Source organism: Rhynchophorus ferrugineus, unplaced genomic scaffold, assembly GCF_030347505.1.
Source record: "Rhynchophorus ferrugineus isolate W39M unplaced genomic scaffold, kcgeb_rfMv2 rfM1, whole genome shotgun sequence".
Classification (NCBI taxonomy): Eukaryota; Metazoa; Arthropoda; class Insecta; order Coleoptera; family Curculionidae; genus Rhynchophorus; species Rhynchophorus ferrugineus.
In genome coordinates, this window is record NW_027472580.1 from 8585617 (window position 1) to 8604375 (window position 18759).

General features: G+C 32.0%; 1 protein-coding gene across 2 annotated transcripts; it reads right to left on the minus strand.

Moving 5' to 3' along the window:
• On the minus strand, positions 1–18090 carry LOC143203328 (putative inorganic phosphate cotransporter). Of its 2 annotated transcripts, none has more exons than XM_076415451.1 (9): positions 18067–18090; positions 12322–12461; positions 9313–9451; positions 9079–9252; positions 7035–7255; positions 4413–4562; positions 4217–4349; positions 368–612; positions 1–226 (listed from the first exon to the last, which is right to left on the minus strand). In XM_076415451.1, exons 2-9 carry the CDS (start codon positions 12421–12423, stop codon positions 50–52), a joined length of 1341 nt encoding a protein of 446 aa, XP_076271566.1. In that variant the 5' UTR covers positions 12424–12461; positions 18067–18090; the 3' UTR covers positions 1–49. The 2 variants fall into 2 exon arrangements, with proteins under 2 accessions (XP_076271566.1, XP_076271565.1); XM_076415450.1 differs by lacking the exon at positions 18067–18090 and adding an exon at positions 17236–17516.
• Positions 18091–18759: the final 669 nt, after the last annotated feature.

Genomic DNA, 18759 nt, shown 5'->3' on the forward strand with positions numbered 1-18759 from the left:
TAAAAAATTAGATTACTTTATTAGAGATATTATGAACAAACAAATACACTTAAGATTCCTTCTCCAGTTTGATTTCTTGGAATTGGTCTTCCACCTCCGTCGTATCCCCACCAAGATTGTCCCACCATTGTCTGTCAGCTTTCGCAAAAATAACAAAAAATATATCGGATAATATATAGATCGCTGAGGCTATCAAAAACACTGTCCTCCATTGGGCTGGGTCAGTCTAAAAATAGAAATAAAACGTGCTAAAAAAAATAACAAAAAATGTCATCGTGTACACGATGATGGGAAATATTTTGACTTTGAAACCAATTTTTTTTTAATTATCCTACAATTTTCATAATTTTCTTAAAATGGAAAATACCTCATCAGTCACAATTGCTTGAACAATATTGGGTGAGATGATTGAAAATATGTTGGAAGATCCATTTCCAATGCCCATCAAAATACCCGAGAATTTTGGGGACAAATCGACGTGGTTGACTTGGAATCCACACCAAACTGCAGCATTTACTCCTACAGCTATGACAAGAAGACATTCGATGACGGCAATGTTTTCCTTGGGTATAAATCCAAGAATTGCTAATGCCAACGCTGGTACCAACGTACCTAGAATATGTATAATGCGTTAGCTAGATCAATGTTATCAGTGTATTGACATTTTAAATGTTTGCATGTATTCTCGTCACTATTTATTTTAAAAAAGCCTTTATTGGGAAAAGTTGATATAATATATAATAATTAAATTATTTTCTAATTCTACTTTTTCCCATATTTCTGGCAACATAAGATACCTTGTCGAAAAACAATGTTGGTTCTCACAGCAATCCAATAATCGATACATTTTCACACTTCTTCACAATTTCGAAACCTCGTGTCAGCCAAGTCATATTTCATCAATCTGAGCAAGTGGTAATTAAAAGGCACTATGCCTGGGTGAGTAACAGTGTATCCTTCATAATTCCTAAAACGTGAGGCCGAGCATTATCATGCAAGAGGATGACCCGTGATTGCTATTGCTATTGCACATTTTTTCTCTTTATTTTCCTTATCTGAACAATACCTCGTTCAATTAGTATAAATAATTTAAGTCGACATCTGCTGTATTAGTTTATTTCGGTTTTAGCAGTTCCTAATACACTTGCTCCCTTGCAACTTGCTGATCCACCATATGCACTGCTAAGCTTCGGCTGTTGATGTGAACGACTTCCCTTTTGCACTTCAGATTCTTGTAGTAGATCTATTTTTCAGCATCAGTAATAGTTCGTCAAAGAAAGCTTATATTTTTGGCTGGTGAGCAATGAAATACAGATGTTAAAATAGAATATTTTCAATTATTTATATATGGTAGCCATTTCCCCTTTTTTAGATCGCTTTCATCACATGTAAAATACATCATATATCTCATTATTTGTCACTAACTTAATTTCAATGTTAATAAAAATAAAGCTCTAGTAAATGATTGTCACTAAATCCAACAAATGGATTCATTATATCAATGAAGCAGCATCATGTAAGTTTCCAAAAGTGTTTACTAGGCTTCAACAGCACATTTTTTTTAATTAAAAAACAAAAGTAATGAATACTAATATAATTTTGACCATTTCATGATTCAGACACTAGTACACACGGAATAACTCAATAATACTGAATAAACTTATATTTTATTTAGACAAATATCAAGATCATTGAACTAAAGACTTAGTAGGTTAAATTATTTAATTCTTTACATTGATACCTCGTATTTTTACCAATAGATATCTCTGGCCAATATATTTAGCTTGAACTTCCGGACAAAAGACGAATTCTATATAGGAAAACTGCTGATGTTCGGATGGGACAAAATCTGGAGACAGCCTGTGGGGTAAGACTTAATACTTTCAAATATTACTTGACCGACTTTTAGATGGTGTGGATGATCAAGGATTATTTATGCAGTGTAGATTTAAAAAGCATCATACAGTTAAGTATGTACGGCACGTTGCAGCTTCACCGTGACAGGAATCAAAGTAGAAACAGGAGAGGAGACCAGTTTTCAAAATTAAGGACTGTTTTTTTGATGTACACCATAATGTGCGACGAAACTTGATTTCACTATATAATTTTGAATTAAGAGAGATTAAATAGAGAGCAGAGAAAAGAGTGAACCCACACTACAACCAACTAACTACTTCCTAAACTACATATCGGTTAAAATGTTGTCGTTAGTCCATCTGAGAGGTCCAGTTGCTGCGTGACAATACGCTTGACCGCTACCAGAGCAATGATGAACTAAAATACAATAACAGGTCAATTCAAAAGTCCCCGGCCTGCCATAGTAAAACACAATTTTCTGACAATTTTTTTTATTCAATATAATTCCCTTCAAGGGTGATACATTGATTGTAGCGACCCTCCAACTTCTCGATACCATTTTTGTAGTACGAATTGTACTTTTCTTCAAAATAGGCCTCAGTTCCGTCGATCACCTCTTCATTCGATGAAACTTTCTTCCCAGGGAGCATTCTTTTGAGATCTGAGAACAGGAAATAGTCGCTGGGAGCCAGATCTGGAGAATACGGTGATTGAGGAGGCAATTTAAAGCCTAATTAATGGATTTTTGTCATGGTACATTGTTTTGGTGAAACAGCACTTTCTTTTTCTTCAAATGCGGCCGTCTTTCGGTGATTTCGTCCTTTAAACGGTCCAATAACGCTATGTAATAGTCGCAGTTGATAGTACTTCCTTTCAGGGTAGTCAATGAAAATAATTCCATGCGCATCCCAAAATACAGCCATAACCTTGCCAGCCGACTGTGGCTTTTTCCCACGCTTTGGAGCGGGTTTATCGTGTTCCCTCGGATGACTGTCAGTTGGACTCCGGAGTTAAATGATGGAGCCATGTTTCATCGATTGTCACATATCGACGCAAAAACTCGGGTTTATTATGCTTGATCATCTTCAAACACTGCTCTGAATCATTAACTCGTCGTTGTTTTTGGTCAAAAAAGAGCTCGTGCGGCACCCACTTTGTACAGAGCTTTCTCAAACCCAAATATTCGTGAATGATATGGTGTACACGTTTAGTTGATATCTTTAGAGTGTCTGCTATTTCATTCAGTTTCAATTTACGGTCATTCAGAATCATTTTGTGGATTTTTTAAAGTTTTCGTTGGTAACAACCTCTTTTGGGCGTCCACTGCGTTCACCGTCTTCAGTGCTCATTTCACCACGTCCAAATTTACCAATCCTTGATGGTTGATTTTCCTGGGGCAGTGTCCGGAAACATTCTCGGCATCAAGCCAAGTTTTTGCTTCAACTGTATTTTTTCCCTTCAAAAAGCAATATTTTATCAACACGCGAAATTCCTTTTTTTCACAAAACAAAAGTTGCTTCATACAAAATGCTATAATTCACAAAATAATAATCCGACAGCTATCAAATTTATACACGCATCTTTTGAGAGTTAGGGCTAACTAAAAAACATATGGATTTAATTCTAGTAGCGCCATCTATGAGTCAGACCGGGGACTTTTCAGTTGACCTGTTATTACTTACAGTATATATTTAAAATCCTACAAATTAATGCCAGTGATTGCCTATTGGGCAGCAGTATCTATTAGTGAAAATGCCTTAATAAATAAATGTTAAACAACCTAACCTAAGTCTTCGATAGTTTTAACAATTCTCTGTATAAAAACAGTATTTTTTAAGTTATCCAGTCTATACAGATACTAACCATGAAACGAATTAAATGAATGAAAATTGCCTTTTCGATATGCATTACTTTCATTATTTGAGTTCAACAAAACTGCTGCCGAAGCCATTCCAGCAGTTTTAAAATGTATTGATATGACCAACAATAAAGACGCAAAGTCATCCTCTTAGACAGGACATCGCCCTTTCACACGTTGCAAGAATTTTGAAGGGTACAAGTACAACACTACGAATGAAACGTTCTGTCGCACCTAACGTACTCTCCAAACATAGCGCCTTCTGATTACTTATTCAAGTATTCTGAAGGAACTCAAAAGTGGACCTATGATTGAATCGCTACCAAACTGAAGTTCATCGCTAAACAATGATATTATTCTTTGACACCGTGTCGCTATGTTGCTAGAGACAGGAGAAAATTGTAGAAAGTTAAGGAAAATGTTTCGATTTATACATATAGTAGCAGTTTTTTCAATAAATGCCTTTTTGCGAAAATGTGAAAAACATTTAAATATATTTACCAATCGTGTTCATCAATTTTCTTGTATTAGCCGGTGACAAATACTTTTTAGCCACAAGCCAGTCAGCAATGGGCCCGAAGGCTAATCCTAGTAGAAACAGAGCCGTATATGGAGCAGCTGACAACAAAGAGTTCTGAAAAGTATCAAGTGAGATATAATATTAATTTTTTCAAGGTGTTAAATTCAGTCACTGTACCTGTGATATATCTTGATTACAGACTTTATTTAAATAATTTGATATTTCCGTTAACAAAGTCGCATAACCCCAATTCTGACCGAAATTGGCCACCACTATGGCCCACACCGGCATTGAAGTTAAGATTTCTTTCCATGGCGTTTTAGGAACCTGAAAAATATTTTCATATTTATATAACAACATACTAAACAACTGTTAAACTTTATTATATACTAACACATACTAAACAACTGTTAAAATGTGTCTTTTGACAAACACATTCGATATTTCAATGTAATTGAATTTTCAATTAATTAATTAATTCTTGAATCACTTGATTCCTGAAGTGAAGTCAAAACATACATAATTCGAATTTTATTCTATTTAAAAACAGTCACAATGACGTCTGATCAGTTCGAACACTTAAACGCTTGAACCTGTCAAAGTCGTTCAGTTGTCAGACGTATGCAAAATTCTTGAAAGCAATGGTGATAAGAGGTTATAACTCCAACCTATAAACCATTGTGGCTGTATAATTACCTGTAGTTTTTAGATACACTATAATTTATACACTAGTGTTTAAAATAAATTATATTTGATAATATTTTTGTCAATTATTTTATTTAGATTAGAATTTTGTTGTATATCAAAGCTCAACTGAACTAAAACTCAGAGTTGATGCGGCAACATTGCTACGTTTTTACCTCACAAATTTAGATGACGTATGTACAAAATAACATTGAATAGACTGTATATGTTTTACATTATACGACCAATACTACCTTGGCTATAAATTACACTGTGATCTGAAGGGTCATCTGTTTTGAATGATAAGTGATGTATCTAAAAATAGACATCGGAATATATTTTGCCTGTATGTACCCTCGGTATCGCTAAATAAAAACAGTTTTTAATGTAAATTAATATATTTTCTGTGTTTAAAACCCCTTTCCCATCTTATAATCAGCACAGTTAGTAGGATTCCGGGGAGATCATAGGGCTGTCCTCTTTTGAATTCTGTTGCGACGCAATGTTAATTATTTATATTTACGAAAGTCGTTTAAATTAAAGCTTACGAAAATTATAATATTTTTTCTTTCGTACAATTTGGGAATCTAATTTATTATACCATTTAAATGATTATCGTAATATTTGTGATATAGGAAAATAATTTTGACTTGAGACAACATAAATATTGTATCGAAGGTATGAGAAACTAAGTCAACCAAGAAAGGCACTCATCGGCTCGTCGAGTTTTTCGAATATCAAGAAGATCGGAGATCGTGGAATTTCCAAGAATTCTTTAAGACTCCGAAACACCACCAAGAACAAAAGGAGGCGATAAAACATAGAGCATCGACAATAAGAACAAGAATCTGTAAGAGAATTTGCAAGAAATTGTAGCAGAAGGACTAAATCATTACAAGAATTGACAATAAAAGATTACTGAAAAGTTAACAAGAAAGAATTACTGAAGAATTGAATCAGAAGACCAGAAGCAGTAAAATATCAAAACACAAAAAAATAACCGAATCAGAATGAACCAAAAACAGTAGAATTCGCATCGTGTTTATAATAATCAGTTGAGTCCAATAATGCAATGTTATCCAAAACCATACGATTTAGTAAGTCAGTTCCATCTAATTCATAAATCTTTTTACCATAACATAGCGATTTAACATCTTTAAATGTATATATTTTTATATTATTAATTTAAATGAACAACTCGTCTCCAACAACTCAACAAATTCATTCAACTAATCGGAATCAAATTAATTATCAAGAAATGAGACATGTTGACATTGGATTGGCAATCGTTTCGCTGATATTGGGAGCATTCGTTTGTATAGTTGAGTTGAGTTCAAGCAAACGTATCGCAGCTGCTGTGTAAAGTCACAACTAGTGGATTGTTGTGCTCAAAGATATCTAGCCATAAACCATTCCAAATAAGAAAGATTCAAGCTTTCAAAAACATCCCTAGTTGATGGAATCCCCGTACATACACCACAGTTCAAGGTATAGGTATAGGTGTCTATTGGAATATGGACAAAAGCTTGTAATTCAAGATAAACAGCCACCAATGGTGGATTGTAGTAACTAGGAAGAGAGACCCCATGGAAATTTGGGTAGGTTTGGGTAGAATTAGTAAAGTTTCCATCTTCAAAGGGGCCATCTAGTAAGAATGGTGTTACGAGTGAGATATCTAAAAATAGACGTCGGAATGATATTTGCTGGTTTTTATTTTAGTAACGCTTTGTATCGCCATTCAACCAGTCGCCTCTATTTTCCTTTACATACAAGAGTTTTTTAAAGCAAATTAATTGATTTTATTTTTCTTTTTCTAAATTTTTTCATATTGTATAACTTTTTCAGCATAGTGTAGATGTTACAACAGTGATTCATAGACCTTATAATTAGTCTCAGTGGAACTCACTTTACATCTTTAGTTGAGCTTTGACATTTCAAATAAAATATTTTTGGAAGCCGGTTTATTGAACTCTTTTTATTGTCGTACAAATTCCTTTGCATAAATTGTAGATTACAAATCCTTTAATGATGGGTAATTCGGATTATTTGCATATCCGGTTGAAAATGAAAAAAGGTGTAATATATTGTAGTCCTGCTTACTGAGAATATACATACCTTTTTGTGTAAATCATCTTGAAGGGATGATTCAATATAGAACTTTTCCTCTGCGCTTATCGACTTGTGATCCGATGGCGTATTGGCTCCCAATAATATCCATACTATACACCATCCCAACCCAAGAGATCCGAAAAAGTAGAACGCCGCAGGCCATCCAGCCCATGACGCTGATATAGTGCCAGTAATCAGGATAGCAAATATGGTACCAAACGCTACCCCTATAGAAAATAATCACATTTAAGCACCTCTTGATGTAAAATAATTTTTTTCATGATATTAATGGTATTCGATTTTTAAAAAATCCGTAGTATAATTAGTTTCCTGTTACCTAATATATTAGCGCCATAAAAGACTTTATAAACCTCTTATGTACATTAAAGTTTCGAAATTACATTCGAGTGCGTGAAGTATATTGAAAAAACAATTCTGGAAAAGGTTCATTATTAAGAATAGCAAGTTAATATAATACCTTAATGTTGCAGGCTATTAAATATTTAAAAAAGCAACCATAAAACTTGTCATGTATTAAGTTTACTAATCTTGACTAGATTCTCCAAATAGGAGCAATAGCTATTAAGTTTAAGTCGAGACTAATAATATATTTATTAAATCAGATATATAAGGTATATAATATTACCAGAATATACAGCAATCCGCCATAAGAAGTTGCATAAGCGCAAAAACAATCGATATAGTCCTTCCGATATAACAGACGATGCAGGGTATCAACACTTTCGAAAGTTTTGGCAAATTCATTTTATAAAAACATAAAATCGCTTTAAACTCGGAGGATTTTTCGTCCTCATTTTACTAATTAGTATTACTCTAACTAAAAAGAGACAGAATGAAGTCTGATGCATTCGAACATGTAACTAATTCGGTCTATACAATTCGATTTTTATTGGTACTCGTCCACACCGTCATATGTCAACGTAAATATAATAAATCAATTCTAACTATAAACTATTATGGATGCATAATTAACAATAGTTCAAGTATTTCAATAAATATGCACTATAAGTACTATAATGCTACATTATTTTTGTTACATTATTTTATTTGCATTAGTATCTTGTTGTAAGTATCAAAATAAATGAAAACTTAAACTTGGTGCGGCAACGTTGCATTATAAAATTTGATGACGTACATTGGCTGTTTTATTGAACGGACTAGTCTATCTAGTCTATCCACAGTTTTTTTAACATATGTGAGATAGATTGGAAATTAACAGCTTAATTATTCACTTGAGTGAAACTGTCTGAAGATGATATAATTCAATTCCGCCAATTTCTAAGACGGGATGATGAGAGTTGAAACAAGTAAAGGTGAGTATATAATTAATATATGATAACTGTAGGACATCTTATTGTAGAGTGTAAAAGATTTATGTGCACCTATAGGTGTGTAATTGTTCAGGATATGCATGATCATTTGGTTAAAATGTGCCAGGAGGGAAAATAGTAGTAAATAGTAACTGTTTTGCAGATATGGTAAAAGAATTAAAGATAATGTATTAACGGAACAAACGAAGAAGAAATACAGTGATATCAAAATGTCTTTACAAGGAAACACTGTACTAAAGCACAAAATAACTAAGCGTAAAAGGTAAATATGCTCTCCAATGAAAGTAAAATATATTACTTGGATATACAATTGTTAATTAGGTGGATTAGGCCTTCCGGGGATACAACTACAAACGCGCCTAGAACTCTAACTCATAGGTGGTATGGAAAAGAGTTCAATATAAATATAACCAAATAGAACACTAACCTACAAACTATTATAAATGTGTACTTAATTGTTGTTTTAAGTTCTTTGATAATATATGCATTAGATCTACTATAATGTTAAAATAAATTATATTTAATAACAGTTTTGTTTAATTATTTTATTTAGATTGTAAATTTGTTGTATAATAATGCCAAACTGAACTTACACTCGGAGTTGATACGGCAACATTGCAACGTTTTGAGGTCACAAATTTAGATGACGTATGTAGAAAATACGATAAATTCCGGTTAAATAATCAAAAGGTACATACCAGTAAACACGATATTCCCCAATGTGGCCCTTTCACTAGGTGGTGCCCATTTCCCCAATATATTATGGACCGATGGAAAGAAAAAACCTTGAAACAAACCCTGCACAACTCGGCAAGCGATGACTCCTCCGTAGTCGAATTTGGACGCCATGAAAGGTATCATCATACAGGCAGCTGAAACGAATAAACACGAGATAAACAAGGAACATTTCGCAATTAAATCACTGTCATTACCGGAATTCATTATCATAGATCCGACAAGGAACCACTTCGGGCCGTACCGTTTACCAAATTCGCCAGCAATCACTTGCAAACACACGTAACCCATGAAAAACGTCGACAAAATGAAACTCTTGTTGTCCCAGTTATAATACTAAAACAAATATTTAATGTTATGCAAATGAAACAATTATATATATATATATATATATATATATATATATATATATATATATATCAAAATTGGCTCTAGTTTTCGAATACTCTGCTCTTTATACAGCAGTACAATTGATCACCATTATGAGTAAGGTTTGGCTCTCTTCCACTTTTGTAAATTGGGTTCAATTCTATACCAAATTCATTATATTCTAGGCATAGGTGAGTAAAAGTACAGATAAATATGACTCGATGTCCTTTAACTAATCAAAATCACAGCTCGTTGATCATATAGTCATTCCACAGCATTAAAATCCAACAAGAAATATCAAATGTTTCAAATATCAAGTTTGGCTCACTTTAAGGTTTTTTATATTTTGATAGATATTTTGAAGGTTATAAATTTGACGTATCCAATCAAGAACATATCAAAAGGTACGAGGCAAAATCAGATAAAATTATGATTACAGCCAAGTTAGCTAAAATTCCAACGGATATTGTATTTGATGAAACCCGAGCTAATTTAACCAATGACAATTTGACAAGGCTAGACTCATTCACTCAAAATGATGTATATAATATCCGGCAAGCAAACCAATTGAATTTTATAGGTACAAAACATAAAAGTGGCGCTAAAAGTATTGAAGTTTGGGTAAATGAAGTAAAAAATACATATAATATATGCGTTGCGTTATATAAGCGGCAACCTCTAGTTTCTCAGTTTTTGGGACAATATACTACTTTAAAAAAGAAGATTTTGTATTAATCGCAATAAATAAAGGACAATATGACATGTTAAAGGAATCTAGGCATAAACGTATACGTGCATATTCTGCATACAGGCTTAATGCATATCAATTTGAAATGCATTCCTTCATTTTATTAAATGAATGAATGAGAGGGCTATCACTATATATATTATACACTGATAATTACATATTGATTTATTTTCTATTTTTTTTCTAAATTATTTTAAAATGAAAAATTATATACAAGTTTATCATAGGTTCTTTTATATTTAATTGAATTTATTTCATTTATATTATATTCTTCAAATAAAGTTGCATAATTTCACAAGAGCCTAGTTCTGGAGAATCTTAGCATTCGTGAATTCTAGAATATCTATATTATACTTCAGGTATACGAATAATTTACAAGAACTATAACTTTAGTTTGTTATTGTAGTGTTTATATACTGATAATTACATATTGATTTATTTTCTATTTTTTCTTTTCAACATTATTTTAAAATGAAAGATTATATATAAGTTTATAATAAGTTCTTTTATATTTAATTTAATTTATTTAATTTATATTATATTCTTCAAATAAAGTTACATAATTTCACAAGAGCCTAGTTCTGGAGAATCTTGGCATTGGTGAATTCTAGAATATCTATATTATACTTCAGGTATACGAATAATTTACAAGAACTATAACTTTGGTTTGTTATTGTAGTTTTTATATACTTATATCATATTCTTTAAATAAAATTGCATAATTTCACAAGGGTCTAGTTCTGGAGAATCTTGGCATGCGAAAATTATAGGTATATTTGAAGAATATAATATAAATTAAATAATATATATATATATATATATATATATATATATATATATATATATATATATATATAAATATATGTATACATAAATATATATATATATATATATATATATATAAATATATGTATACATAAATATATATATATATATATATATATATATAAATATATGTATACATAAATATATATATATATATATATATATATATATATATATATAAATAAATCAGCAAAACATGTAAACAACTATTTATGTTTATCTCAAATGGAAGCTTCTCTCTGAATTACCTGATTGTTATTATATCTGATTTTAAGATAACATGTCAAGAGGTACTAAACATGTTCTGCTTTATATTGTGGAATATAAAAAACGTAAACAAAAAATCCTTTATATCAGATAGGTAGTAAAATAGTTGTGTTCCTTGTTAATGAAAATTCGATGTATTATTTGATTGCATATTTTTTTACTAATGATATATATTCTTTTATGGGCAAAGTATCAATATCAGCAACTGACTGAACCTAATCTAATAGTTAAATTTGATATTTTTGACATTTCTCTGTAAAATAAAGTAAAATACAAAAAATAACGTACCCAAAATAATATCTAATCTATATCTGTTGTTTGATTTAACAAAAAAATTGAAAAGCAATGCTTTACAAAACTTAATGAACGAACATTAGTACAAGAAAGTCATCTATCTACGTCGACACCGAAGATATTCACAGTTATAAAAGAATGGTGTGCATATAGAAGTGTCGGAAAGGTTTAGTATATTATGAACTACTAAACCTGAATAAAACTGTTACTGTAAAAGTCCAGCGAAGAAATAGAGAGTGATATATTCAAAATGATTATATTACAAGGCGATACTGAGCCACATATTGAACGAATTGTGAAGGATACACTATTAGAGCTCGATTAAAAGGTCCTTCGACAACCAGCGTACTCACCAGACATGGCATCTTCTAATTACGACTTTTTCAGATCTATACACCATGGCTTGGCTGGCACGCAATGCTGAATAAGCGAATTTCGCCATGTTAGGAGAATGATGGGAAAACTTGTAGAAAATGATGGAAAATTATTTGATTAACATATATCATACTAAATATTCTTAATAAATGCCTTTTTAAAGTGAAAAAATCATCGGAATACATGCAAACACCATGACAGGTAAGAACGTCCCCAAAATAAAGATATATTTCCAATACTTTTGTTAAATAAATGTTACTTTGAAAAAACTTATGTTGCTTTAACATATATTTAAATATCAAAAATTTGGGCTATTTTTTCAACTTACCGGTATGTCTGGATTTGAGCTACTGTTAGCGGTTGTCATAGCTACAATTCCCACAGAAAGATTAACTCTCATCGCATAGCCAACCGCCAGCAGGAAGAACATCAACAGCACTTGAACGTGTCTGTATCCGAATCTGGGACCTAAAATTCATAATTCATGAGTTATTTGATAAATTAGCTATTCAATATTAATCAAGCCAAGCTTATAATTATTATAAATTGTTTCTTATTCTATTATTAGAATTCTAGTCTTGAAATTTCAGAAAAAAATTGATTTTCTTTAATCTTTAAATGAAATTTAACTTCAGTTTTTCAAATTTCTAGACTATAATAATCAGTAAAGTTGAGGAATAGTCACTATCCCGTTTAAATATCGTATTACTAAAACAGGTATATCGCCGAACATAACTTAAATTTTAAAAGAAATTCCTCTTAAAGTTTTATATTTTAAACCTAAAATTGGTATCACATAATGAATAACACATATGATAAAAAATCATAACAATATGGATTTATAATAATAATGTAGGATAAAGAAAAGAAGACATTAACAACATTTGTAAGTATGAACAAGTTATTGGAAATGAAATGTTAGGAAATATAATCAATTTTGTGCTATCAACGGTATGAAAAACGGACGAAAAACATGACCGGTGACTGCATTCCTTGCATCAAAGAGTGATAATTAAAATATTAAAACTTTCTAGTAAGTGAGTGTTTTTAATTGGGAGCCTATATTTAGTAATTATTAAATTTTTACATAAATACAAATTTAATTTTTATTATTAATATCAATCGATTTCATCTTATTAATAAAACGTTTTTAAACAAACTTCTTTGTGGGGATCATACGGTGTCTTTAAACGTAAGGAAAATATTTGTAAACTGAAAATTTTGCCTTGAGTAAATGTTTACACTGTTTCAATAGTAGTATACGAACACAAAGAAGTTGGAACTATTATTACACTTATCAGCATAGATTGCCTAGCTTCGAAAGGAGCTGCAAGATCTTAGTATAATCCCTTTTGTAGATTCACCGAATTAGTGAAGAGCCGTCTTGTACACCTTCACCTACAGAATATTACTGATAGAAATCTACAGCCTTCATTATTGAAACTAGCGTCAAGTATATAACATCAAAGGAACTCTAAAAAGGTGCACATGTATTATCACGAATTACAAATGTGATACTTTCTAAATTTGTAGACATAAAGGGAAAATTGTTTTTATAGTATTTATAATGAGAGGAGGTATTCCACAAAGCTACAGTCTTAGCGCCACCAGATATAGCGCCTACTTATTATCATTTGTTCAGATCGATCCAATCTGGCAGACAGGCAACTAAACACTCACTTGAGTAGTACTATTTCGACAAAAATATTACAGCGGGAGCTCCATAAAGCTAACATTGATGAAAGGCCTGCGATTATAAAACCTTCTATGCCTTTATAACGAAAGTCAACGCGAAGCTGCGAAAAAAATGATACAACGACATAAAACCCGACCACTTGATTAGACCGATAAGTCATCATTTACATTATTGCCTGCAAACGGCCGGGTTAATATATGGAGAACCCCTAAAAAATTCAGCGATTTGGATTACCTCCTACAGAAAAGCATGGTGGAGATTCCATTATGATTTGGGCGGTAATATTCAACCGTATGGCTAGATTTTTGCGAATGAATTTCTCATTCTCAATGACCCATAATGATAATGTGCCCATAAGCACATCCAAAAAGACTCAGTCTTAATTTGAGGAACATCACAACACCATCAAACAATTAAAAAGATAAACAAAAAATAACAATCAAACAAAAAATTCCATCTCCTTCATTGAAGCAATTGACCGATGTTTTGTTACAAGAATACGACAACATTCCGTTGGAAACTATTCAGGCACCCTAGGAATGTATTCCGAGAAGATTTGCAACTATTTTAAAGTCAATTTGTGACTAGAAAACTTATTGATAAATAAATTTTGTGTATACCGTGTTCATATTATTTTGTCAATCTATTAAATATATGATTTATGTCGTATCGTCGACTTAACAAATCCGGAAAAAAACGAGCTGCTCTCTAATTCATTCGAGAATCAAATGAAATGCAATCCATCTCTTGGCCCACCTCAACAAACATTGTCCATCATAAAGAACACTACCCCCTCTCTAAAGAGGAAAGATTTCCAATCAGTTCATCTTCTGAACAGCATAGTCTCTCCCAGAGACTGTCAGCTCTCCATAAAACGCCGGTCTTCTAAAAAAGTTCCAGGCCCAGATGGTATAACAACAAACCATCTGAAGAACCTCACTAGCAAGCATTTCCCAAAGAACTGGAAATATACTCTTGTCGCTGTCATTCCTAAAAAGAAAGCCAAGTCCAATCCATCTGACTACAAGCCCATCAGCCTGATTAGTTCACTTTCAAAACTTGTCGTTATTCCACGCTTTAAACAACTTCACAAACGCACACCACGTAATCCCGAACGAACAATTCCGTTTCCGTGCCAAAAAACCTCCATCAAGCTGCTCGCGTCGCAGCAACAATCCACCAAGCATTAAGAAAAGGTCGAAAAACTGGAGCAATCTTTTTAGATGTTTTCAAATCTTTCGATGAAGTATGGCACTACGGCCCAATATTCAAAGGAAAGCAGCTTGGTCTACCGAATGATCTGATCTCCCTGATAGATTCATACTTGGACGGTAGGTCATTTCAAGTGAGGATCGGTGACGCAGTCTCCTCTCGTAAACTAATTTTTCACTCCACAAAGCATCTTATGTAGACGATACTGCTTTTTTCACAACCGGTTATAGTCCCGACGCTATACTTCAACGACATACTTCAAGTCCTAATGAACCAGGCGATTGCGTAGTACAAATTCTGGCGGCTGCAGATAAACCCAAACAAAACTCAGGCTATTGTGTTCCACCACAGTGGTACAAAAGCCCATGGATTAATGTAAGGCGATAGTGGACTTGAAAGAGCTAAAAGTTATGAAGACTGATATGGTAACCAACTAGAAAACGTCTTAATGGATTCATACCATTTTATAAAGGCATGAAATATATTCGAATACATATATGTACGTTTGGCAATCCAAGAACAAACTAAATAATTGGTATTACGTTTGTTTACCTCATAATTGTGCAGAATTATTTAGTTAAATCAATAACTAAAAAAGTTCTCACCATGTAGAAATAGAATAGTTCAAACAAATTTTAATGTAAAATGTAATAGTTTTGTTTTGGCAATTTAAATTTATTTTTGTAACTTTGTTTATACTGTTAGTTGTTGATGATTTATGCCGATACAAGAGCCAGTGTAGAAAAGAAGAAGAAGAAGAATGAGTAAAGGGCGCTGTAATTTGTAAAGAGTCTGTTCGAAATTGTATAAAAGATCAGAGATGTAAATAAATCTCTTTTGTTCCAAAGCCATAAGAGGTGTTATTATACAAGTGATTCGTAACACCATCCTCTGTATATATATTGTACCAACAATTCTCAATAATGGTATATTTAAAGCGAAAAAATTATCGAAATACATGTAAGCACCAAATATATAAAATTTGTGACAGATCTGTGAAAGAAAACTGAATCCACTAAAATCACAGGGCCTCCTCAAAATCCATAAACCATCTGTTTTCGACCAATCGTCTGCAACATCAGAGGCACAATCTACACTTTGCGAAATTTTTAATCTAACCTCTCTACAAATTATAATCGATCTCAATAACTGTTACTTTTGACTTAATTACGTTTTCGCTAAAATATCGATCTACAATCAATAAAATTTACCTCAATCGAAATAATTAGAAAAGCAAACAAAATACCAAGTAATAGGATACGACATGTGTCCCACGATTTCTTATCTTCGTCACAATATCCAATTAAACACATTAAAATTTTTCAAAGTCATTCAAAAAACAAATTATTTTAGACATTTTATGACTTTTAGACTTGGACCCGATGAAAGTTGAAGTGTGTATGTCTTCTTCCGAAATATTTGTCTTTACAACTGTATGTCAAGTACAAAATAAATTCCTAGATACTTTGCTTAAGTAATCATACTATGGTTTAATTTATTTGAATGCAAAATAGTTGTAAGTATTTATGTTATGGATGTTTTGCTCCAAGATATCATTGAATGATTTTCCTCATTCGATTAAGCCAGAAACATTTTGCAACATTGATATTTCATCAAAATTATTTGATTCCAACATAACGAGACATTTACAAATATGGTGTAACCAGTATATAGCTTTATACCATAATATTTCATCATTTCCTCCTGAAAAAAAATAATTTTGCAGAAGTGTAAATAATATCATTTTTTGGTAATATAAGCAAGATAAACTTCGTGACAGTTTGCGAGACTAATTAATGTATGAGTCATATGAAGGACATCTCCCATCAATAAAATCATTTTACCACTAATTTCATCATTTTGGTAGTAACAATTTTGAAACAGATGACAGAAACCTAAGGAAAGACATGTGAAGCTTGAAGACCTTGAATTGGAAACGTTATTGAACATTCCCAACTAAAGATGGGCTCGCTAAAAGCTTGATAGTGGCTCTGCAAACCATTTGGAACCACATTTCGGCAAAAACAGTAATTTTCAAATTCGAACGACTGGAATCAAGATGGAATCAAAAACGATACTAAGACTTTAAAGCTTCGTACACAAACCTCAAAACTTATATCTACATCTCACAGAACATTACATTATGTACAACCAAATTGTAACTTATTTTATATACAAAATATACAAAAATCAAAAAGAAGAAACCATAATAATGACAACAACAAAAGTAATTTCCATCTAATTTTATAGTCCACTGTTCGAACATAAAAGTAGGCTTAACGTGACAATGGCAAAAAAAGGCGTTAAAACAAAACAAAAACAGAAAGAACTCACCATGGTTCACTATTTCTAGCTCTGCGTCTGGCGATTTTTCACTTATTGAAGACATTTTAACAGTTGTACACCTCAAAGTCGGTTATAATTTGTAATAAAACCAACGTTTATAGCATCCTCAACACCGCACAGTCTTTCGGAGGTGTCCAGCTGGAGTGAACGATCGCAAATCCAAAAGCACCCGCTGTTTCCGATAGAATTCCTAAATATCTGTAAGCCAAAAGATAAAATTCTAAACGGAATGCGATTTTTTCACATTGTTCAGACGCACAGCGTCGAGTGCTCCGCTATTGTGACGATTCGGATCTTATTACGCCAATTCAATCAATGATAAGGAAACTTTAAACAAAAATCATAACCAATCGTAATATAATGAAGATGCTAAACACATAATTTTCCATTCATCAATCTCATAAGAGTTTGTTTGAATAAAATAACGCTTTTTTTCTATTCGTATTCGTAACTTAAGAACATTTCCTTATCGCAAAATCATCTACATTTATCAATACACTAAATATATTACTTTGTCATCCCATGAAAATACTTACTATAACCACAACTATAAAACATGTAAACACCTATGCTGAAACGCTAAAATAACAAATCCTACTCAACCGCCGTATTCTCCAAACCTTAATCACTTCGACTATGGCTTATCTGACTCACTATACTTCTATAGTAGTGTTATGAAGTACTAGGCTGGTTTTTCCAAGTTGAATTTGTCTTGAGGCTAAAAATTTATTCAAAGTTGATTTAGTGGAAAAAAATAAGTCGTACACTTATAAATCTGAACAAAGTGTTTATCAGTAAATAATTAAAACCATAACTTACATTCGAAAACAACTGCATCAGCAACATATCTGAAATAAAGTTTTTCGCGTTTTTAAATAATATAACGATAGGTTATAGTACTTAAAAAAATGTTTACTTCACTTCGCGACTGTGATTTATTTACGGTGCGGTGAAACCGGCTAATTAAAATGAAATATTTTTCATTTTCTATCAATCCTAATAAATAATTTCCGCTTCGTTCGACATTGAAGCACTCGGGAAGGTTAAATGGCAAGAAATAATTTTTTACATAAAATATCAATTATTTAGTAAAAAAATCTAATATAGTACTTCTAATAAAACAGCCTATGCACGTCATAAATACCGTCGAACTGATTGCCAAATTCTTTTTATCATAAATACGTAGAATCCTTTTTAAACTCGGAGCATTTTTTCCTCACTTTACTAATTATCATTACTCTAGTTAAAAAGAGACGAAATGATGTCTGATGCGTCCTAATATGTCATCTTATGTCATTATCTTATGTCAATGTAAAATAATAAAATAACTCTAACCTACTATTATTCCATTATTTACATTATTAATTTGTTGTCAATAAAAATAAACGAAAACTTGAAGTTGGTGCGGCAACGTTGTATTATAAATTTTTGATGAGGTGCATTGGCTGTTTTATTGGAATTATTGTAGAGGGCGTCGCTAATGATTAATAGAGTTATAATGTCATCCACAAT

Bases quoted from the DNA above. Each gene is read 5' to 3' on its own strand.
- LOC143203328 (XM_076415450.1), bottom strand. From the start codon at position 17,290: ATGTCTTCAATAAGTGAAAAATCGCCAGACGCAGAGCTAGAAATAGTG. The intron at 12,462-17,235 runs GTGAGTTCTTTC...TATGAATTTTAG, and splicing joins GCTAGAAATAGTGAACCATG to GTCCCAGATTCGGATACAGA. The intron at 9,253-9,312 runs GTAATGACAGTG...TATTCGTTTCAG, and splicing joins ATCTATGATAATGAATTCCG to CTGCCTGTATGATGATACCT.